Below are 22,932 nucleotides of genomic sequence, written 5' to 3' on the forward strand. Positions count from 1 at the left end.
GGTGCCGGTTGGGAGGCGAACACCAGCTGGTGACGCCATGCCGGGGCCCTGACACTGCTGCCCCGGCAGGGAAGCCTGACTCATCCCCGGCAGGAGAATATGAGACTCGCACATGTAAACAGAGCTGGGCCCGGCGTGCCAGGGCATGTGACAGATACAGGAGAGACTGGCTGGAGCCACGGCCCGGGGCTGGTGGCATCGACACATGTGTTAGAGGCATGTGAGAGGGGGCTTGGCCTGCGGAGAGCCAGAAAAGCTCTGCTCCCGCCCCGTCCTAAGGCTTAGGGGAGCATCACTTGGGTGGGGAGGATGCGGCAGGTTCCATGCTATCAGCGCATCCTGCCTCTGCTACGCCTGCCCCACTGATGGCTTTTAGCAACCAGTTTTACCCCTGGTCTAGCTGTTTGGCTGCCACTGCTTTCCTCCAGGGCCATCCTTCCCTGCAGGGTCCAGTCTGGACCAGCAGCATGGGTCAGGCAGAAGAGGTGCAGGGCGAGGGTAAAGCTCCTGAGGTGCCATCTCCTGGTGCCAGCTTCAGGAGCAGAGCACAGCTTGTGGTGTCAGGAGGTCTCCCTGCATCTTCTCTTCTGCAGGGATGGAGCGAGCATGGACATGCCAGGCTCAGGTGCACGGAGGGTCACTGGGTGCCTGTTCCCTTCCCGGGACCAGGGATCACTTGGAAACGTCCTGGCTGTCCGATGCGCTCCCCAGCACGTGATTTCCCCTTGGGTTTCTATGTGCCTTGCTGAGGGATCAGGGCTGGGAGAGTTGCAGGCCAGCGGGGACAGGAGATGATTACAGCCACTTCCTATCCCTGCTTACCCTGTCCAGCCAGTTTCATCTCCTTAATCCCTATCCCAGCATTTTCTTTGATGTTTTCTTTGGAGGGGAGGGACCATGGGCTGAAGGCCGGTGCTTGCTGCAGGGAGCACTTTCACGCTCTGGGAGACCAACACGGGTGCCTGCTGGCTGCCCCGCATGGAGCTGCTCTGTGCTTCTGGGTGCAGTGGGTGCTGCTCACGAGGGGATGGGGACCCCACCTCGTTGGTGCCCAGGACCACCGTGGGGCAGATCAGGGTACGTGTGGCGTCCCCTGCACTGCTCAGGGAGGACCATATTTGCATGCGTTTGCCAACAGCCCTGCCAAATTTTCAAATTCAGCCCTGCCAAAGCACCTCATGCTCCAAATTGCCTTTTCCTCTTGCATCCCCTACGGCACCAGCGTGCCTGGCCTGGGCCAGCTCTGGGGCGAGGTATTCCTGCTGCAGCCAACTCAATAGGCTGAGCTTTACCCGGCACGATGCTGGATCTCCTGGCTGCTGATGCCGCACCACGGTCCGGCCGTGCCAGCTTCCCTGCCGCCGGCCGTGTGTGCTGAGCTGAGCTGGTTGCTGGGCTCGCCCATGACCTCAGCTTTCCTGCTCGATGTTGGATGGTCCCTGAGGGGCTGCAGCAATCCTGTGAATCATGAATACTTTTGGAGTGATTCCTCCAGGGTGGGTGTGAGATGGTTCCTTCGTGCAGGGCGGGGGACCGCTGCCTGGTTGCAGGAGGTGATGTGGTCCCAGGCGATATTCAGCCCCCCAGGTTGAGCTGGGAGAAAGGTTGGAGATGCTGCCTGTAACCTTCTGGGGGTGGAGAAGGGAGTTAGGAGAGGGCACAGCTGGCTGGTGACCAGAGAGTTTGGACTAGCCCATGGTGCCCTTCTGCAGCTCCTTGCCCTCCTTGGCCCATGCTGGGGCTGAGTCTGATGTTGTTGCAATCTGGATGTTCTGGCTTTGCTGCAAAACCCTGACTTGGGTGCCCGCATGCTGGCCAGGGAGTCTGGGTGAGCTGACTGGCAACCAGTGCCGGCCAACACTGAGCAGGTTGGTGGCCATTCTGGGGCTGTCCATGCCTCCCTTCTTCCAGCCCCACAGGCAGGCAAAGTGCTGGGTCAGGCAGCTCTGCCCCACGGAGAGGGATGGGCTGGATCAGAGCTGTGCCCCAGACTGCTGCCGCTGCGAGCTGGCCCCGAGCGTGGCGGAGAAGGGTTTCCAGCAGAGCTCGGAGGACCTGCTGACACAGCCTTTCCCCACTGCCGGCCAGTTCCCGAGCATAGCCGAGGCCCCGGTGAGTCAGCTGGAGCGGCTGCTCACATTGCTCACGCTGCACCAGCACCACCCTGGCTCCCTTAGCTTTTTCCCAGGTTGTGTTCCCCAAAAACACGCAGCCAGAGGGATGAGGAGCCCGGTGCCAGGATGATGGATGCTCAGCTCCAACCCTGAGGCAGGCTCTGCCGAGCCGAGGCACCTCGGCTGCTCTTGGGGATGACAGCTGGGCTCCGAGTGTGCTCAGCACGCATGGCTGTCCCGGCGCAAGGCTTGAAGCTCTGGCCTGAGCTTACTGCCTTGCTCCAATGCTGAGCAGGAATGCTGAGCATGCAGCAGCTCCAGGGCGGCGTGGAGGGAGGCAGGCCTGGAGCCAAGAGCTGGCCTCCTGCCCTCCGGACAGAGGGGAGAGGAAGACGTGGCTCCAGGCCCAGCCTGCAGCGAGAAGAGCAATTTGGGCAGAGACCCGCGGTGCAGGGGTCCACCAACGGCTCAGCCCTTTCTCTGCAGCGCAGCAGGAGGATGCAGGCAGCTGGCACAGCGGGTTGCTGAAGCTGCCAGGGAGAGGGGAACATGCTTAGGGTGGTCCCAGCTCACCAGGCTCTGGCAAGGTGCAATCCTGTCCTGGGAGATGCTGGGTGATGCTGGCTGGTGCTCAGACAGGGTGCCCTTGTGCTTAGGGACTCCTGCCTGCACCAGCGCCCCGCTTCCCAGCGCAGGCAGGGACTGCCAGGAAGCCTCTTCCTGTGGCTGTGGCTGGTGTCCAGGAGTATCCGTATCCATGCTGGGAAGGTTAACCCCTGCCTGCCAGTGGGCATCAGACCTCCTTAAAACCAGGAGGGGGGTCTGGGGGAGCAGGCAGGCTGTGGGGTGCTGTGGGCACTCGGGCAGCGAGCCTGCCCTTGCTTTTGTTTGCGAAGCTGGTCTGTGCCGAGCAAACTCCCGGTGACCTAGAATAGCCCGTGCAGTGCGCCAGCCCAAGCCTTGGCAGAGGCAGTGTTTAGCTCAACGTGCCCAGTCTGGCAGGGCAGGAAGGCATGTGGCCGAGGGGACGGGTGCTGCAGGCAGCCCTGCAGGCTCCGGCCTCCCTGCAGCCCCTTCCTCATGTCTGCAGAGTGATACAGCTGCTCCCCAGCCCGGTGGCGGCTGGGAATGGTGTTTTACCTTGCCATGGTGCCTAGGCAAGCAAAGCGTGGTGGTGTGGGTCAGTCTGCCTCCAGGCACCCAAATCTTTACCAAGAGGGTGGTCAAACCCTGGAACAGGCTTCCCAGAGAGGTGGTCGATGCCCCAGGCCTGTCAGTGTTTAAAAGGCATTTGGACAATGCCCTTAATAATATGCTTTAACTTTTGGTCAGCCCTGAAGTGATCAGGCAGTTGGACCAGGTGATTGCTGTAGCTCCTTCCAACTGAAAATATTCTATTCTATTCTATTCTATTCTATTCTATTCTATTCTATTCTATTCTATTCTATTCTATTCTATTCTATTCTATTCTATTCTATTCTATTCTATTCTATTCTATTCCATTTCTATTTCTATTTCTATTCTATTCTAAATGCTCACTGTCTGAAGACCCACCTTGCTGGGACGGAGTGGGTAGGACCAGCTCGATGATCTTCAGTTGGGGTGGGTGAGCCCAGGCAAGCTGTGGTGGGCATTAGGTAGCCCACTGAGCCAGTAACCTACAGGTGAGAGGCAGAGCTGGGGTGGGTGGGTGCTCCCAAGTGCCTGCTCTGCCGTGCCATGCCAGTTGTGGTTGCAGAGCAAGTCCCCACGGCCACCTTGCTGGTGTGGTGGCAGGTCTGGCCGGTTGGCAGAGAGCCTGCAGAGGTGGCATGTCAGTGGGCCAAAGTACTGACCCAGAGCTACTATTGCTGGAAGAACTTGGTGAGGGTGACCCAAGCGACTCTGTGCACCAAGAGCTGCATTTGGGTGGTGCGTAGCATCAGCTTCCCCACTATATTTCCAGGGGGAGCCCTGTCAGGGATGTTGGCACAGTATCTACATGGGGCAAGTCCCCAGAGCTCAGCAGAGCACCTCTGTTTGCACTTTGAACATCCACATGACCTGCTGAGCCATGTTAGCAGAAGTTTCCTGCCTTCCCCCAGCTAACCTCACCCCCCTGGTCACTCAGCAAGACCTGGCTGCCCTTGCAGAGCTTTTGGGGGTTGGCACGGTGGTGACACCGTGCACAGGCTGTGGGTGGGATCCAGCCCCCTACTTGATCCACGCGGGATGCTGGATGAAGCAGTGACAACGTGGCGCAGTGGTGCTGACCACACCAGGCATGTGGTGGGCACCACACCAGGCATGTGGTGGGCCATCCTGCTGGGCCAGCGACCGTGCGGCGCTGGGGCTCAAACAGATCCATACATCCTCTCTGCCTGTCCATGTTGGCCCTTTGGTTTGGCCTTTCCTTGGTAGCCACAGGACCTGCTGTCCTCTCTCCCATTTTTGCATTGCTTCTCCTTCCATGTAACCAGGCCAGGGAAGGACTGAGAGCTGGGACGCCCTGGTTCTCACCAGGCGTCCTTGGCAGCAGTGTTCTGCTCCTCGGTGCGGCCCCAGGAGAGCCACAGTGGTGCAACAATTTCCTCATCACCAATATTGTCCTACTCTGCTGAGCTTGGAGACCTGGCGATGGTCTAATTAGTGCTTTTGCATCCCAGGGCTGGCTGGAGCACTGTGTTGTCTCGTCCTTGCATGGAGGATGTCTCAGTGGGGCCACAAAGGCATCAGTCCCATTTAAAACTGGGTCGATTCAATATGATCTAGGACAGGTAGGAGAATGACGGGCTTGGGAGAAAGGACAGGAGGTGGGTGCATCCCCCCAGCAGACATGGTGCTGGGGAAGCGTGTCTTCCTCCCTCCCCTCCACTCTGGGAATGCTCAGAGGTGTCAGGGTTTAGGACCTGGCCTGGCAGGGCAGGGTCTGATCCAGGGCAGCCACGATGCTCCATGTGGAAGGCAGCACCGTGTAACGCAGCATCCGTCAGGGTGGCAGCCTGCATGGACACCAGGGCTGCCCGTTCCTTAGCTGGGGACACCAGGAGCACTCCCACGCTCCTTCCCTGTGGAGGCTGGTGGGAATGGGGAACACAGGTGCCTGTGCTTTGCTCTCCCAGGGTGGACTTGCTGCTCGCCAGAGGTCTGAGCACGGCTCCTGCTTCCCGTAGTCAGGGTCTGGAGGTGGGAGGAAAGGCAGCCTGGGGCACTGGGAGCAAGGATGCTTGGGTGCTGGTTCTGCCTCTGCTACTGACTGACTGCGCAGCCTTGGTCATGTCACTTCACCGTCCGGAGATGCCGTCCCCGCCATGAGTGGGCTGTGCCACATGCTAAGGGGCTTTCAGGGGGAGCTGTAGTGGCCCTCGGGGTTGGCGGGGGGGGAGTGTGGGGGGGGTCCAGCCATTTGCTTTCCTGTCAGGGAGAGACTGTGGGCGCGGTACAGGAGGGCAAGCAGCCTGCGTCCAAGCAAGCCGGGCTTATCCCACCTCCCCCGGGGCAAGGGGAGCAGGGCTGGGATTGCGGTGGGGTTGGCGGAGCCGCGGGGAATGGCCGGTGCAGCGGTGGCGGTGGCGACCGCGGTCCCCTCGGGGAGGGAGGCGCTCCCGGCCGTGCCGCCGCCATTGGCGCTGCCTGGGCCGTGGTTTCCTGCCGAAATCACATGGCTCCCGCGTTTCCATGGAGAGAGCCGGGGTGGGCGCTGCCAAGAGCCTGCACGAACTCCCCGCTTGCTCCCCGTCCATGGGAGTGGAACAAAGGGGATGCACCGAGCCAGGCCCGCTCTCGCCCCGCGCGTCGTCCCCCGCCTCTCCTGGGACATGTGAGTGCCACCGGCACCTCCGCACCTTGGGCGATGCCGCCGGCCCCGGGGGAGTCGCCGGTCACGGGGTGGACAAGGGGGAGGGGGGGGAGCGGGGTTGGTGGCTTTATAGCAGGGCTACACCCTTGGGGGGGGACGGGGGACACGTCGCCGCGGGCCACCGCCTGCCAGCGACCTGGTCTGGCAGCCGCCGCCCGGCCCCGGGGTGCGCACCCCGAGGGGTGCGGCGGGGTGCTCAGGATCGGCGGGGAGGGTGGGGACGGGGACGCGGCCGAGGGGCTCCGCACCCTGCGGCAGGAGACACCCCGGGAAGGAACCGCCTGACTGCGGAATATCGGGGCGAGCACACCCCCCCCCCCCAATGTCACCCTGTCCCCCCCCCGCAAACTCCGGTCTGGGATGCGTGGGCTCCTCCGGCGGCCGCTGCTTCGCTCCCGGGTTTGGGATGGCGCCGACACCCAGCGGGGGGGTGGGTGGCGTGAGCCGTGCCCTGCCCGTCCCCCCGGGGCTGGGCAGGGGGACAGGCAAAGGGGCAGCAGCCCGTGTCCATATAGGGCCCTGCCCGAGCGCCTGCGGGACGCCAGAGCCATCGGGCCCGGAGGAGAGGCTGCACCCACCACCCCCCATCACACCCCTGCACCCAAGCAGGACCCCGGGGGGAGCTCCTGAGGGACCTGGGTGCACCATGTCAGCTGGGTGCTGCCGCCTCCTCCTGGGTGACCGAGGGAGGAATGCTCGGAGGAATTAATAAGACAGATCTGGCTTTGTTGCTGGCCATATCCTCCTATCTCCCAGCCCTCCCCAGCCTGCCAAGAAGTGCTTGGGAAGGCCTCACGCCATTAACTCGTTCCCTGCCGCACCTCCAGCCATCCCAGTGCTTGCAAACAGCCTCAGCGGGGTTTACCCTTGCCAGATTCCCAGAGGAGACTACCGAGGCCACCGGGAAGCCCTGGCCTTCCTATAAACCCCGTATTGGCCGAGGACCTATCTCCTGGCTGGCGGCTGAGGAGCAGCCTTGCTGCGTCCCCCGGGCAGGGCTGGGGCGTGAGGCTATGACGCCACACAAAATCAGGCAGCGCAGGGCTTGCTGCCGGTGGCGTTGCCTGCTCTCGGCTGGTGGAGGTCTCCGATGCATTGCCGCGGCCCCCCGGGCGGAGAGAAGTCGTGGTGGGAACTGGCGTGGTGGTGGCCGAGCCCCCGTGGAGAACACGACATGATGGGGTTGAGTGTGGGAACGCGGGGAAGCGATGGGCAGGGCAGGGTCTGATGGGCAGGACGGGGGATGCTGGGATGGGCAGCTGATGAGGTGGGTGTTGGGGTGCAACCGGGGGATAACTGTTGATGTGCAGTGGGGACAGTGGCGGGGAGGGTGGAAACCCAGCCTGAGGCTCCTGCTTTGCCCAGGAACCTGCAGCCTGGGTTGCTGTGGGGTGTCCAGGGAGGGCATCGTCCAGTGCCTGCTGCTACCCCAAGGGGAGCCAGGAAGGGGTGTGGGGATGTCCCCCAGGGATGCCATCATGGTGGGCTACAGCCTGCACCGGTGGCTGAGGCTTGGCGGGGCGTTGGAACTCCGACTTAAAGGCTCTGACTTAAAGGATGGGACCTGGGAGACCCATTGTGGGCAGGGAGCTGGCATTTGGGGTCCCCAGGGGACGGCGAAGGCAGACCAAGCCCTGGCTTTGCGTGGGTTGAGGCCATTGCCAGGCTGGGACGAGCTCCCCGCCTTGTGCTTTGGGGTTATTTATAGGGCTGCCATTTATATCGCTTCTATTTCTGTTGCCGTGTGGGGAAGATGCGAGGAAGCGAGGGGGGAGGGCTTGAGTCTGCCGCGGCCCTGGTGCCCGGATGCGGGGTGCCCGGCCCCTCCGGCGAGGGATGCTGGCGGCGGCGTCGGTGCCAGCCTGGCTGCGGGTAGAGCCTGGCTTGGCACAAGGGCTGGTCCTTCTCCAGCCCTTGGGGCATCAACCCTGCCAAATAAGCTCTGCCTATGATCTGTGGCGTTGGGAGCTGGCTTTGCTGGTTTCTGCAAAAAATAAAGTCAGAGGGGTTGGCTGTAGCACTGTGGTGTGGGGGTGACCATCTGCAGCTCTAGGACTGGGCTTTCCCAGCCCAGGACTGGCTCTTGCCTGGCCGCAGGTCGCTTGGTCACTCACCGTGGTTTTCCTTCAAGCCACGGCGGTGGGGCTTCTTGCCAGAATCATCCCTTCCTGTCCCCTCCTAGGTCTTTGGCTCTTTGGCCCCTCACCAGGCTGGTCGTTACGTGCTGGCAGTCATCTCCCTGTCCCCTTTTGGCCAGCGGTGACTTCTGCCCGCTGTGCACCCGCTGAGGCTGGCCTGTGCCCTTTTGTGCCACCTTTCCAGCTGCGGTGATGTTCCCGGCCACGCAAGGGTGTCCGTGTCTGGGGAGCACTTGTTTGGCAACAGCTTGTAATAGCTTCTTCATCACCTCGGCCTCCGGTGCTGGTGCCACCAGGGGAGTGTGCTCCTGGGGCTGGTGGCTTCTCCAGGGGCTGGGTGACACTGACTGGGCACAATCTCGGTGCTGGTGGTCCTGGGGCCAGCAGGGAGCAGCCAGGGAACCTCCCCAGGACTCGGTGCTGGCAGGACGTGGGGTCTCTGGGAAGCCAGTGCTATATCCCACGGAGGGCAGGGAAGTGGGAATGTCCTTCTGGGGTGTCTGGATTTTAATTCTGCCTGTACACAGACTGGCCATGGCTGTACACGCATGTCCAAGCGTGGAGGGTTCTGTTTGTGTGTTCAGCTGTTGTGGTTGGGGTGGGGATGCTCAGGGCAGCTTCCCAGGCCTGGCGAGAGGAGGGCATGACAGGGACACCCCCAAAAAGGGTGTGCTTGGGGCACATCCCTGCCATGTAGGAGGGATGGAGGCAGCCGCCCTGGCTGGTCTGGGATGGGCTGGGGTGGTGAGCTGGGGATGGTGAGCTGGGGGGGTGCCCAGCACCCTGTGCGGCCATGGGGCTGTCTGCTTCCCCGCACCCACTCCCTGTCCCCGGCCAGGCCAGGGACAGAGATTCATTTAACTCAATTACCGCTCAGGCCCTGGGGTGTTGGCGCGGCTTGTGCCCTTCCTCTGCCCTCCCTTGGCAAGGTGTCCCTGGCAAGTCCTGCCGAGTGCCGTGCAGGGTGCTGCGAGGTGCTTGGAGGAGATGTCTGATGCCACATGCCCATGGTCTCCTCCGGCATCCCCTGCCACCTTTTGAATGCACAACCCCACCTCCTGCCTGCTCCCGATGGTCTCCCTGTGGGCAATGCCCAGGATGGTGCTGTGCCACGCAGCTTGCCCGGCACTGCCCACACATCGGCTGCCCCACAGCCCTTTACGGGGCTGCAGGCAGGGCTATGGAGAGGCAAAGTCCCTGCAAGCACCACAGCCTGGCTGTCTCCCCTCTGGGAGGGAAGCCTGGACGTCCCTTCACTTTGCATGGCACCGGGGAACGCCTCTCCCGTGGCTCCCGGCAGCTTTAGCATGGCTTTCTTGTTAAATTTTAATGAGAACAAACGAGCTGGCATGGGCCGTCGCTGCGGGTGCGTTTCCTGGCCGTGTGCCGGGCACCGGCTCCACATGGCTGCCAGGATGGCAAAGGCTTTGCAGGAGGCTGGTCAGTCCCAGGGCGATGCTGGGAGCGATGCTTCCCCCTGGGGAGAAGCCCCAAGGGGTGAAAAGCCAGGCAGTGACCCCCTGCCCATGGCAGCCATCAGGTCAGGACTCTGCCCGTCGGTGGGGAGAGCCGGGGGGACGCATCCTGACCAGGCGAGGTAGGAGAGCTGGTCTGCATGCGAGTCCTTGGAGGCCAAGGTGGAGATGGGTGCCCCCCACACCATGTTTTGGGGATGCTGGGCTGCTGGCTCCCCTCCATGCCCCTGATACTGGCATGGAGGCTACAGGCAGGTGGGCAACAAGACGCCTCTGTTTGCCAGTGCTGGGATGGTTTTTCCCCTGCGTGGGACCAGCCCAGTCTCACCAGCTCTTCCCCCAGTTGCTCTCCCAGTGGAGCTGGTGCTGGGCACCCACGTGGGCACCCACCCAGGCACCAGGACAAGAGGGTACCCTGGGGCACAGCACTCTTTGGTGGCACCACTGCAAGCTCCAGCTCGCCAGGCCTGGGCATGGCTGGCTCTGGGGCCACATGCATGGGTGCCTATGGTGGGGGAGCCGTGCCACCCTTGAAGGGAGCCCCAGATGCTTCTCCTCTCCTGCGGTGTGCTGGTCCCAACCTGCACAGGAACCAGCAAGGAGGGGACCAGCTCTGGCCTGGGGAAGCAGCCCCATAACCGGCTCACCCTCTAGGGAGGGTGTTAACTGTCTGGGAGCACCCCATCTCTGCGAGCAACCCCCCCCCAAGACTCTGCCCCAATGCTTTTCCTCCCGAACCTGGTCTGACCTTGCTCTAAAAGCAGCAGCAAACAGGAAAGGAGCCTGGGAGGGAGGTGTCTCTTCCTGCCCCAGTGACGTGGTGATGGCAGCTGGTCCCAGCCTGGATGGAGCTGGCAGCTCCAGCCTCCTCCATTGGAGCTGAAGGTGCCAGGCCTGGGTACCCCAGGACCAGGACCCATGCAGGGACCTATAGCGCTGGAGGGGGGTCATATCTATGCAACAGAGTCCCCTGGTTGTTTAGGGCATCCTTGTGCCCTAAAAAGGGAGTTGAGGGGCCCAGAGGTGCTGCCGGCTGCTGGGGTTGGCATGGAGGGCAGGTGGGTCTGTCACACTGCCCTGTGGGAGCTGGACCCCCGTGGGCAGTGAGGCAACCTTGGTTCCTGTGTGGGAATGACACCCAGCATTTTTGGAGGGCCCTGCGAGGAAGCCCTGCCTGAAGCCAGCCCCTCCGAGGCTTTGGAGACCCAAATGACAGAAACTGGGGACTCATTTGAGCAAGGAAACCCTTTTCTCAGCAGTTTCTGGGTGTTGCAGGGTGCCCAGGGGCTTGCCACAGGGTTGCATGCTGTGGGAAGTCCACAGCAAAGTCACGGCGGTTTGAGATATATATATATATATGTAAAAGCAATGCAGAAGTGAGCAGCAGGGCTGCCGGGACTGCTCCCCGCAGCGGCGTGAGCATCAGCTGCCTGCTCTGCCCACGGCTTTGTGCCTGCCTGTGTTTGCTCCCTGGCTGTGCTGGTACCGGAGGGAAGGGGGTCTCCGAGGGGAGCAGTCTCACAGGGGGCTGGCACGAGGGGGACACTGCGGTGCCTGGCGCAGGCTGCAGCCCTGCTCTTCCTCCTGCTTTAAAAAAAACCCGGAGAGGGTCTGGGGGGGACCTGCACGGCGGTGAGCTGCAGTGTGGTCCCCTCCCTTGCACCCCTGCCTCAGTTTCCCTGGTGGAGGGCACGTGGGGAGGGAAGGAGGCAGCTTCCCCCCCTGCTCATGGTGCTGGTGGGGTCCCCTCCTTCCGAGGGGGACGGGCAATCTCCTGTCCTCCCATCCTTCTGTCCTCCCGTCCTCCGTCCTCACAGCTGGGGCTGCGGCGCTGGGCAGTGATGTCAGCCTTCGGTCAGGGGAAGTGTGGGAGGAGACTGCTGCCGGTGGGGAGCCCTCCTGGCCCCGGCCCCCGCACAAGGGCGGACGGACGGACGGACGGACGGACAGACGGCATGAGAGAGCAACAGCCGCCCCGGACGCTGACCCCAGCCCAAGGGGTACGTGCTGCCACAGCCCGTCATGAACGGCAAACAGAAAGGTACCGAGCACCGGCGGCACTGGGGCCCCCCCCAGCAAATGCCATTAATTTGGGGACCCCCAGCTGTTTGAGGCTGCTGGGGTGACGTGGCTGGGCTCATGGGGGGATTTTTTTGGGTGAGTGACTTCCCCAGGGAGGAGAACTCTTCTTCCCCAGGGACAGGTAGCCACCACCTTCAAGGCACACAGTTGTCACGGCGGTGAGCAGCGACAGGGTGTCAGGACAGGGTGTCCGTAGCAGGATAGGACCTGCCCAGCCTCGCTCAGACCTGGGCTCTGCATCTTAAGGCAGGAGCGGGGCCACAGCGGCCTGCTGCTCCTGGGCAATGCGCCCCCAATGCCACAGCAGCACAGCTTTCCTTGGTAAATTGGTTTTCTCCCCCTTGTGCCTCCCACATCTTGTCTGTGGCTGTGCTAATGAGGATGGAACCTGGCTCTGTGTCGAGCATCCCTGGCACTGCCAGCCCCAGGGGGCCTGGACAGAACAGGGGGTCGGGGGGCCGCTCTCACGCACAGGGACCATGTTGCCCCGGCAGGATTTTGGGGGGAAGCCTCTGGTACCCAACAGAGCATTCTGGAGATGAGCAGATGAGGGTGAAGGTGGCATGTGGGACCTTCACAAGGTTATGCCAAGCCCAGCGGGATCACGCCAGAGTCGTGTCTTCTGCTCAGCACCTCTGAGAGGGGTCACAGCTCGCTCAGGAGCAGGATCTGGTGCCCCATGCCAGGCTGCAGTCCCGTCCAGCAGGGCATGGAGGGTGATGCCCTCAGCCTCCAAAGCCATGGGGATCCTGGCTGGGTGCTCAGGCTGTGCCTGTGGTGGTGGGGGTCCCACTTCACTAGGACCGTGGTGGTCCTGGGCTGGTTCTTAGGAGCCATCCTAGAAAACAGGTTGGGCTTGAGCTCAGGCAGGCACTGGGGACCCCCACCCCCCCCAGTCAGTGGCCACCTCCCTGGGTCTCAGTTTGGGGCTTGCATCCCCCTCTGGCTGTGAACTGGGAGCCCATGGGATGGGTGGCGGGGTGGGAGGCCACGAGCCTCCGCGGGGACCTGGCCATGAGTGTCTGCCTGCACCGTGCCCTGCCCTTCCTCGGGGATACTCCTCGGGGTAAATAAGCACTTCCTCCAATTCTTCCCATTCGCAGCTCCTTCCCTTTCCTGCCACCCTCCCACTCAGCCCAAGGAGCCAGCCGGCCTCCCTCGGCCGGGAGGGCGGATACGCCGCCTTGTCTCCACCGACAGCACCCAGCACCCATCCAGCCCCCCACCCGCAGCACCCAAACCGCCATCCCCTGCTCTGGCGGGGGCTGCGACCTTATAGCTGGGAGTTTCTCCCCTGGATGAGTCACGGGGAGCTGGGATGCCATTCACTGACTCATCAACTCCCAGAAAAAACCTAATTCCCCTCTTCACCCCGCACGGGGGGCAGGTGTGGGGGGGTCCTGCCTGCCTGGAGGAGAGGCAGAGCGTGGAGGAGGTCAGGGAAGAGGCATCCCAGGCTCCCTGTGACCAAGGCGGCATGGCGTCGGTCCCCGGATGCTCCTGTCCTCTGTGCCGGGGAGGACTGAGGGGCAGCAGGAGGGAAGAGCTGCTCCAGCCCACGCCGGGAGCCGGCCAAGGGCCGTGCTGGGGCCGGAAGGGGCTGGCGGGGGGCCGGGGTACGTGCCTGGGTTATGGCAGCAGGGACGCAGCTGTGCAAACAAGGATGCGGCGGCTGGGCTGGGGGAGCCGTGCCAAGGGGCTGAGTTCGCAGGCTCCCGAGGTCGTCCCCGCCGCGTGCCCGAGGGACACTCAGCCGAGGGTGCCAGGGCGGGGGCGTCGTGTTTCTGGCGTGGGGGTCGTGTTTCTGGCGTGGGGTGGCCTGACCCCCTGCTTGCCAGACACCTTGGGTGACTAGCCGTGGGCAGGACAGACCGGCCGGTGGCCACTGTGCTGTGCCCTCGTTAGGGGACACCCGTACCCCATTGTGCCCAGGGAGGTGGCTGCAGTGCCATCAGCGTGGGGACCACAGCCCCCTCCTGCGGAAGCCCCTTGGGTGGCCACGGGTGCTGCTGGCTGGTCGTGGGTGCCACTCCTTGAGGGGTGCTGGAGGGTGCTGGGTTGGCCACCCCGGCTGTTGCTGGTCTCCAGTGAGTGACATTACTGGAGATGCTGGTCAGAGCACCCCCAGCTCCCAGGGCTGCAGGGCTGGGGATTCAGGGGAGCCAGTCTGGGGCGTCTCCGACCAGGGCAGTGTTGATAAACCCGCCGGAGCGACCTGAGGCTGGTGTCTGAGTGTTGGAAACAGAAACCAGCTGGGACCAACCCAGCCGGTCGGACTGCCCCCTCCGCCGCTCAGACCAGCATTCTTGGGATCCCAATCATCTACAGAGCACCGGGTGTCGAGAGAGGAGCCCGTGGCCGGGCTGGAGAGCCCCGGGGTGGGCTCCAGCACCCCCCCGCTGCGCTGCCCACCCAGCTGCTCACACCTGGCTGCTCTACCCTCTCGGACACTGCCTGCGGGCAGCACTGGCCGGGGACAGACGGACAGAGGGACTCCCAAGATTGCGTTTCCTACAGCGGGAGAGCTGCAGGCAGTCTGCGGCGCAGCCACGGCAAGGTGAAAAGCTTGGTTGGGAGGCGGTTTCGTTAGTGCTGAAGCTCTAATTAAGGTCAGGGGGCAGTGGGACTGGCGGGGACTGGACCTTTAGGGCAGGACCTTTGGGGCAGGACCTCTGTGGCTCCTTCTCAGGAGAGGGAGGGATGTGCTTGGGGCTCAGCACGTGACAGGGACATGAGTGTGCCGATGCTCTGCCTGGTGCCAGCCTCCTGGGTAAGCCTGGCGTGCGGCTCACCAGCCTGGGTGCCATCAGGCAGCCTGCAGCCCCTTCCACGCGTGCCCCCAGCTCTGCTCCCCGCCGGGGCTGGCCCTGCTGCCGCTGGTACCAGGTACCTCTTATCTCGGTAATGTCAGGAATGCACCACGCCAGGGATTTTTCCTCTTCTGTGAGCGATGCCTGCCAGGAGCAGAGACCCCATGCCCTGCCTGCCCTGCCTGATGCAGGCAACGCTGCCCTCCAGCACCCAGCTGGCTGCCTGCACGTGCTGGGCTCGAGCATCCTTGGGGCTCCCGGGGCACCTCTCCCACAGAAAGGGGACATGGTGTCCTGGCATGGGATCTAGGCTACAGGGTGCCAGGCCTGGGGATGCAGGGTGCCATGGCAGACAGCTGGCACTGGCAGGACCTGGCAGCATCCGGGGCCAGGTGCTGGACTGGTTGGCTTCAAGTGCTGGGGCTGCGCCGTCCCTTGCTGCCAACTCAGCTCTGCACACATCCTGCTGGTGATCTGGCCTCGTGGTGCGGTGCATCGTGGCGGGTGTTTGGGGGACAGCTGGGTCCTGTCAGCAGCTGTTGCTCATGGCACTGAGGTGCTTTGGTGCCTTGGAGCACAACCTCAGCCTTGGAACACAAGCCTCAGGTGCCTTGGAGCACAACCCAGGTGGTGAGGTGGCTGCTGGAGCCTGTGAGGCTCCTGGGTGAGCAGCTGGGGGTTGTTCTGACTCTCCTGGGCAGTTATGCTGGGGCACTGGTCCCTTGCAACGCCTCAGCATCCTTCTTCCCTGCGGCACCCCAGCATCCTTCTCTCTCTGCGACATCCTCAGCATCCTTCTCCTCTGACACCCTCAGCATCCTTCTCCCTGGCGCAGGCTCCTGCCTGGGTGACCCTCCTTAGAGCCCCCCTGTGCCCCCAGATGGCAATGTGGGCTGGGGAAGGATGGGCTGGCAGGGCCATGACCTGCCCCACTTGTGGAGAGCCCCATCGTAGGAGTGGTGGGTGCTTTCCCTATAGATGAGCCGCTGTATCGCCCAGCTGGGGCAGCAAGCGCCGGTGCTGTGGGCCTTGCTCGCTCAGTGGGGAGCAGATTAAAGAGCCCTGCAGAGGGTAATCTCCCCAGGCCCTGCAGGTCAGCTGGACTGCCAGGGATTACAGCTCCTCCTAATGAGCTTAATTGGGACAGTGTTGTCCTGGAAACTGGAGGGACTGGCACTGAGATAACACCAAGGTGGTGGGACCTACAGAACGGCTCCGTGGTCCTGGGCTGGGACCCGAGTGCCAAGGGGAGACCAGATGGCCCCGCTGCGTCCTGGCTCCACTGGGATAGAGGTTATTGGTGGTGGCTGGCTTTGACTCCCAACGGCCCTGGCTCATCCCAGGCACTGCGAATGCCTGGCCCCAGCATGGTGTGCGGGAAGGTGACGGCATGGCTGCGGGGCGGCGGGGAGCGCAGCACCGGGGGGATGCCCGCCAGCGGCCAAGCAGGTGGGTTCGAGCTGGGCTTCACTGTGCCGGGGGAAGGAGTGGGGATGGCGACAGGAGCCCTGGCAGCGCCTGCGTCCCCGTGCTGTCGCTGGTGCTGCTGGGGGTGGGGGCTCATGGCTGGCTGTGCTGGGGCAGGAGGAAAGGTTGAGTAACCCTTGACGTGTGGGGAGATGGCTCTGGCCCCATCTGCCAGTGGGGGAAGCTGTGCATCCCCAGGGCCCTGCCTGGCCTTCCCCAGCAGGGTGTGTGACTGCTGGGCACCATGTGGGCTCGACCCTGGCAGCTCCTGGCTCCTCAGCCCGCAGCTGGTGGGGACAGAGGGACTGAGTTGGCGTCAGCAGTGGCTGGGATGAAGTGGAGCATCCAACAGCTCCTGCCCTGCTCCTGCAGCTGCCCTGTGGGCTGAGCTCCTCCGTGCTGGACTCCCCTGTTCTTGCCTTGTGCTTTGGGCTGCCCTCCCCACGTCCCGGCCAGGGCTGCAGCGATGCTCCCTGTGACATGGGGTGGGAGCTGGGTCCAGACCCTGAGATGCAGAAATTTGCTCAGTCCTGGCTGGCACCGACTGCACCAGCTGCCACGGGGACAGCGGTTTTGGGGCACCTGGCAGCTGCCAGGAGCAGAGGGCAGGGCTGTGGGAGCTGTGGGACTTCACACGTGCTGCCCATGCGGACTTTCCAGGGTCTGATGGGGAATGGCTCGGCCTTTCCTTCCTCGACGCAGAGCTCCTGGCAAAGTCAGGGACTTTCCAAAGCGCTTTGTTGCCTGTGGGTTTCCCTCCTGGTTGCTGGAGCAAGCGGAAGCGAGCACAGAGACAGCAAAGGGCTGGGCGACCCGTCCGGCCCCGCGCCCTTCCTGCCTCTGCAGTGGGGTGACACGGGTGACAGCGGGACACGGGACAAGGCGGGGTTCAGGAGGAGGTGGCCAGGCTGGGGCACAGCTAGAGGGTTTGCCACGGCTCTATCCAGGAAGGGCCATGGTAGGCACTGGGCATCAGCCCCTTCCTGTGACTCCCAGGGGGCCAAGCTGGGACGTACTTGTCGGTCTGTCCCCGCTGAGGGCTCAGTGTCCAGAGCCTTGTGTCACCCAGGGCAGGGCACCAACACACCTCTGGGGGCAGCACAGGACCTGTGTCCCCAGTGCCACCAGGAGCATACCCGGGCTGAGAGGGAGGGCAGGCTCCCGGCCCGTGGGTGCTACGTCTGCCCCAGCCCATGGGTGCCGCAGCCACCCTGGTCCGTGGGTGCTGTTCCCGTCCTGGTCTCAGTGGCAGCCCTGCCTGCGTGTGTTTATCTTCAAGGTCTTTTCCAATCTAGATGATTGTGTGTTTCCCCACCCTGCTGCTGTTGACCCTGCTCTCTCGTGCCCCCCAGGGAGGCCCTCCAGGTCACACTCAACGATGTCACTGTCTGTGCGCCCACAGCGCCGAGTCCTTGTCACCAAGATCAATAGGAGCCAGTCCTTTGCTGGAGTGAACTCGACGGCCGACCGGCCCTTCAGGTAGGAGACAGGTGCTCGTGCTGCCTGCCAAGAGGGACGGGGAGGGGGATGAAGACACGCTTGGGCATGCCACGGACCTACTGCACATCCCGAGGCACCTTCCCAACCCGTTGTCCAGGCATCTCCGTCAGGGACCTTTGTGGTCCCCAGGGGATGTTGCACGAGGGGCTGCAGGGAGCATCGAGGCCAGATGGGAGACAGAGCCCATCACCTCAACCCCCCGCTGTGCCGTGTCCCAGCCTGGGCGAGGACCCTGCAGCTGCTGCCACCAGGGCATGGAGGGGGCTGGTGTAGCTCACCCTCATTCTTTAGCCAGCCCTTAAGAGCTCCCCTGTGACAATCTCATCATGTTTAATGGGTGCGGTGAAGGAGCTGGGGTTGCTTTGAAGCATTGTGTCTCAATGGCCCTGACATCCTGCGGCGGCTGGTTTTGGGGTTTGAGTGCTGGCGTGAATCAGGGTTTCCTCTGGGTCATTTCAAACCTGTTGCTGAAAGGTTTTATTGGCTGCCTGTCAGCCGCTTTGCGAGGAGCAGCCGTTCCCTACTCCTCCTCTCCAGCCGCTGGCAATGTTATGGTCCCATCATATCCTTCCTCCTCCTCTCTGCTGAACCTCACATCGGTGAGAACCACTCCACGCGCTGCTCCTCCCCACCACCCTTCCCCGCACTGTCCCTAGCTCCTGGCTACCCTCTCACAGGTGGTTCTCGGGACATGGGCATGCCACGGGTGTGGGACTATAGCATTTTAATGCTTTTAATCCCATTTCCTAGTGCCCAGCCAGGCTCCTTACCGCCCAATGCACCCACTGGTGCCAGAGGAGAGACATCTCTCAGCCAAATGGCTAGGGAAAGCAGTGCTAAGCTGCCTTGCCAGACTGTGGGCACCTTCACTGGGTGGGCATAAGTGCAGGTAGAGCCTTCCCATGCCTGGGAGCAGACCCTCAGCCCTGCTCAGCTCTTGTCCCCATGTCCTGTCCAGCATCTGGGACAAGTGACATTTTCCAGGCCACCAGCATGTCGCTGGATCTGGGGGTGCCAGAGGGGCTTGCCTGGGGACAGGGGAGAGGGAGGACTTTTGGATGCCAAGTGGCTGGTAGGGAGATGCTGTGGGAGATGACTCCAGGGGCCCTGGAGGATGGGAATGAAGAGAGATGGTGGAAATCACGCGCTTAGCCGTCACTCGGCCTTGGGAGGAGGCCAAGACATTCATTTCCCCCCACCAGTGATTCGGGGAAGTCTTTTGGCCACTCCTGCAAAGAGCAGCACAGGATGGGAGGTCCGGCCCGGGGCTGGAAACCGAGGAGCTTGGGGTGTCTCCTGGATGCCAGTGGCACAATGATGTGTTGGAAGGGGGAAGAGAAGAGCCGGTCTGAGCGGGGCGTTGCTCGCTGGGCTGGGGAGAGACTCCGTTGCACAAGGCAGGAAGGGTGGGTGGTGTTTGGGTCCCGGGTGCTGGGTCGGCACCCCTTCAGGTCAGCTAGGGGAGGTCCCCAAGGCAGCGGTGGAGGCACCAGTCAGCCAGCAGCTCCATACGGTGGGTTTGGTGACATTTGGAGAGGCATAGTGTCAGTGAGGATGTCCCTGCCCCATGTTGCTGCACTGTGTGATGGGGTGACAGGGCTGCTTGTCCTAGGATGCTCCTGTGCTGCCACCCACTGGGATCCCTGCCTGTCCCTGGGAGCACATGGTGGTAGGGCAGCAAGCCAAGGGTGGCATGTGTCACCCTGCCACAGTGCTCAGACCACAGGAAGCATCTCCATGCCCCTGGCAACCTGGGGTGTTGGTGATGGAGCAGAGCATGGCCCCTTCGGAGGGTGGCCAGGGCTGGAGGTGTCCCCACAGGCACTCCAAGAGCACAGCTTGGCTCCAGCTGGTGCCAGCTCCTTTTGCCTTTGCTTCCCCCACACCTCCTCAGAGGCTACCCCATGGCCAGCCTCTCTGACCCCGCTGGGATGGGGATAATTTCCTGCTCTTCACCACCAGCTTTGTGGGTTTCTCCTTGTCCTTCCCATGGCTTTGGGGCAGCCAAATGCATTGGGGGGGCTGCAGGCATGCGGTGCAGGCAGTGCTGCCCAGCCTCTTGGCCCCATCTCACCCAGCCCCGCTGGCTGGTTAGACTGGCTGCTGGGGAGTACTGGGAGAGGCAAGCAGGTCTGGGTGGACTAGGCCTCCATCCCGGAGCTCCTGCTTGTCTTGAGACAGGGTGCCTGGCAGGCTGGGGCACCCAGGCAGACCCCGGTGCTGTGTGCTGACCCTGGCCACCCTGGGTTTTCCTGTTTCTCTCCCCAGGAACCTCTCACCCTTCACCCCCACTGTCTCCCGCAAGACTGGCTCCAGGGTCAGTAGGATGTTTTCAATGTCCCACAAATCCCCACCACCCAAGGTGCCTCAGCCCAACCGCCTGGATGAGGTGTATGAAGCTCTCAAGAAGGGCCTGACGTAAGTGCTGGGGCTCCCCGTGACCAGGTGGTTGGAGGCAGGGAGCCCCTGAGGGGCACAGGGACAGCTTGCCAGGGGTTGGGGTTGGCAGCTCTCCACTCTCACCAGGCAGGGACATGCCAGGTCTCCTGGGTGCAGATCGGGGGGGCCTGGAGCTGCATGGGGGTCCCGCATCCCACCACGTCCCACACAGAGGCTCAGGTGGGGTGCCACACCTGGGTGCAGGAGCGGGGAGTGGGGATGCAGGGCCAGATGTGCTGGGTCGGTGTGGTCTGTGGGTGGCAGGAACCCTGGACACGGTGTCCCAGCCTGACCCCCATGGTGTGGTTGCCCCCAGAGCCTACCTGGAGGTGCACCAGCTGGAGCTGGAGAAGCTCAGCACACAGATCCGTGAGTCCAAGAGGAATTCGCGCCTGGTGAGTGTCGCTTGGGAAGAGCCTTATGTGGAGTGGTGCTTTGGGCAGATGGCAGGGGTTGTGGGGACAGCTCATGTGTCCCAGGGCAGAGCCTGCTTCTGTGGGGATGTCAGGGGCCAGCCCGGGCTCTGGTGTTGGGCTGCACGGGGCTCCTGTCCTACTGTCATGCACTCTCCAGCCCTGGCTGGGTGCTGCATGTCCCTGCCAACGTGCTATGGGTGGTGGGTGCGATGTGCTGGGTCTCCTTGGGTGGGCAGATCTGGCTTTGTGCTGCGTCTTATCCCTCTCCTCTCTCCTCCAGGGCTTTCTCTACGATCTGGATAAGGTAAGCGGGATCAGTGCCTCGTCCCCCTTGTCTCCCCCTTCCTAGTGCCTGGGATGTGCTGCTGCCAGCCCCTCTCTGCTTGTGCTGCCCCATTGCCTGCCCCCCCTGCCCTGCACGGCAGAGTGCCTGTGGGGTGGGACCGGGGCTCTGCAGGCAGGGTGGGGCTGGGCAGGGGATGAAGCAGAGACAGGCAGGGGTTTGTAACCTGCTTCTTGCAAACAAAAGCTGTTGGTGGTGAGTGCTGAGCCTGCGTTAGTTCTGAGACTGGCAGAAGAGCACCCCAGAGCCTGGCCTGTCTCCTGGGGGACCCTCTGGAGCAGGAGAGGCTGGAGGATGCTGCAGCACATGGGTGCAAGCACAGCCTCTGCTGGCTGTTGCCCTGCACCTCCCAGGCAGGGCTGATGACCAGGATCCATCCCAGCCACAGCCTGGGCACGCAGCAGGGCACATCCTGACCTGTGGCTCCTCCACGGAGGGGTTGGGCTGCTGCTCACGCCATCTCCTCTGCTTTTCCAGCAAGTGAAGTCAATTGAGCGTTTCCTGCGTCGCCTGGAGTTTCATGCTAGCAAGGTGAGAGCTGGGGACCGGGGTCACCTTGGGGCAACCTTGGTGCAGTGCTGGGACAGCCGTACTGTCCCCCACTCTTCCCCTCACCGCAGCTCGGGCCTGTCCTTGCAGATAGATGAACTCTACGAGGCTTATTGCATCCAGCGACGGCTCCGCGATGGAGCCCACAACATGGTCAAGGCTTACAGCACGGGCTCGCCGGGCAGCCGAGAGGCACGCGAGAGCCTGGCTGAGGCCAGCAAGGGCTACAAGGAGTACACAGAGGTGAGGCAGCTGGTTGACGTGGGTTGGCAGGGCGCTGGGTCCCATGGGTGGCTGCTGATGGGTGCTGTCTGTCTGTCCGTCCCCAGAACATGTGCCTGTTGGAGAATGAGCTGGAGAGCCAGCTGGGCGAGTTCCATGTCAGGATGAAAGGTACCACATCCCACTCTATCCCTGGCCTGCTGTGAGTCTGCCTGCCTGCCTGCCTGCTGCCTCCCGACACCCCTCTGCCTTCTCTTGCAGGACTGGCAGGCTTTGCCCGGCTCTGTGCTGGTGACCAGTATGAGGTTGGTGGGACCATATGGGTTGCAATCTGCTCTTCTCCTGCCCTGTGGTCCTTGGGGTGCCTGGGGGGTGTAGGTGGGCGCTGGCGTGGAGGGCATGTTGCAGGGTGGTGGTGGGTGGCATGGGTCGCTGGCCATGGGCGGGGACACACAGAGAGCACCCACCACCCTGGTACTGTATCATCTTCCCCCATACCCACGCCTCTCCATCCCCAGATCTTCATGAAATATGGCCGGCAGCGCTGGAAGCTGCGGGGGCGCATCGAGGTGAACAGCAAGCAGGTGTGGGACAGCGAGGAAATGGTTTTCTTGCCCCTCGTCACTGAGTTCCTCTCCATCAAGGTACAGTGCAGAAGGGGGCAGGGATGGTGTGGGCCAGCTACCACCCTGCATCCCAGCAGGGCCTCCCTCCAGGACTTCACCTAAACCTGACGCTCACAGGGCTGGGAGGACCTGTCTGGTGGTGGTGGCATCCTGGCACACAGCACGGATGCAAACAGCGTGGACAAGATGAAGCTCAGGGCTTCATCTCGTCCTCCCCTCCCTCTCCTTCTCCAGGTGACGGAGCTAAAGAGCCTGGCCAACCATGTTGTGGTGGGCAATGTGTCCTGCGAGACCAAGGACCTCTTTGCAGCTCTGCCCCAGGTAGTGGCTGTGGATATCAACGACTTGGGCACCCTCAAACTCAGCCTGGAGGTGACCTGGAAGTGAGTATCTCAGCAGGCATTGCTGGTAGCACATGGCAGGGCTGAGGGTGCCTGGCATGGCATGGCAAGAGGTGGCCTACCCTGGGTTCTCTCCCATCCCAAAACTGGGCTGCAATTATGGAAAACGGGCCTGGATGGGGTCCTGGTGTCCTGCTTGCTGCAGAGCAGGGTCGAGACCCTTCTGGGCTGGCACACACCCCTCACGTCCCTGCTCTCCTCCCCAGCCCCTTCGACAAGGATGACCAGCCCTCGGCAGCCAGCACCGTCAACAAGGCCTCCACAGTGAACAAGAGGTTCTCCACCTACAACCAGAGCCCGCCTGACACGCCATCCCTGCGGGAACAGGCTTTCTACGTAAGTGTGGTGCCGGGCAGGGCTGCTCAGAAGAGGTGGCCCGTGGAGGGGTGCACACAGGGATGTGCCCAGAGGGTGGCACGGCCCAGGCACAGGGGTGGGCAGCTCCTCTCTGGCCACAGCTCCCCGGTACCGGCGCCCACTCCTCCCGCACTCACAGCTCCTCTTCTCTTTGC

General features: G+C 62.9%; 1 protein-coding gene across 10 annotated transcripts in view; it reads left to right on the top strand.

Annotated features, from left to right (window-relative positions):
• Positions 1-22,932, top strand: part of RIPOR1 (RHO family interacting cell polarization regulator 1) — a 34,367-nt gene that overhangs the window by 4,509 nt on the left and 6,926 nt on the right. For 2 of the 10 annotated variants that reach the window (XM_074881833.1, XM_074881834.1), the window contains 11 exons: positions 17,277-17,403; positions 19,693-19,842; positions 20,180-20,258; positions 20,560-20,583; positions 21,100-21,153; positions 21,262-21,414; positions 21,501-21,564; positions 21,655-21,698; positions 21,912-22,037; positions 22,254-22,402; positions 22,627-22,756. In XM_074881833.1, coding sequence (XP_074737934.1) covers positions 17,303-17,403; positions 19,693-19,842; positions 20,180-20,258; positions 20,560-20,583; positions 21,100-21,153; positions 21,262-21,414; positions 21,501-21,564; positions 21,655-21,698; positions 21,912-22,037; positions 22,254-22,402; positions 22,627-22,756 — 1,074 coding nt within the window. In that variant the 5' untranslated portion in view covers positions 17,277-17,302. Of the gene's footprint in view, positions 1-5,752; positions 5,914-7,048; positions 7,135-11,260; positions 11,607-14,136; positions 14,205-15,623; positions 15,907-17,276; positions 17,404-19,692; positions 19,843-20,179; positions 20,259-20,559; positions 20,584-21,099; positions 21,154-21,261; positions 21,415-21,500; positions 21,565-21,654; positions 21,699-21,911; positions 22,038-22,253; positions 22,403-22,626; positions 22,757-22,932 lie in introns of those variants that run through there. The other 8 variants (XM_074881830.1, XM_074881826.1, XM_074881832.1 and 5 more) reach the window with 8 other exon arrangements.

This window comes from Strix uralensis, chromosome 12 (genome assembly GCF_047716275.1).
Source record: "Strix uralensis isolate ZFMK-TIS-50842 chromosome 12, bStrUra1, whole genome shotgun sequence".
Lineage (NCBI taxonomy): Eukaryota > Metazoa > Chordata > Aves > Strigiformes > Strigidae > Strix > Strix uralensis.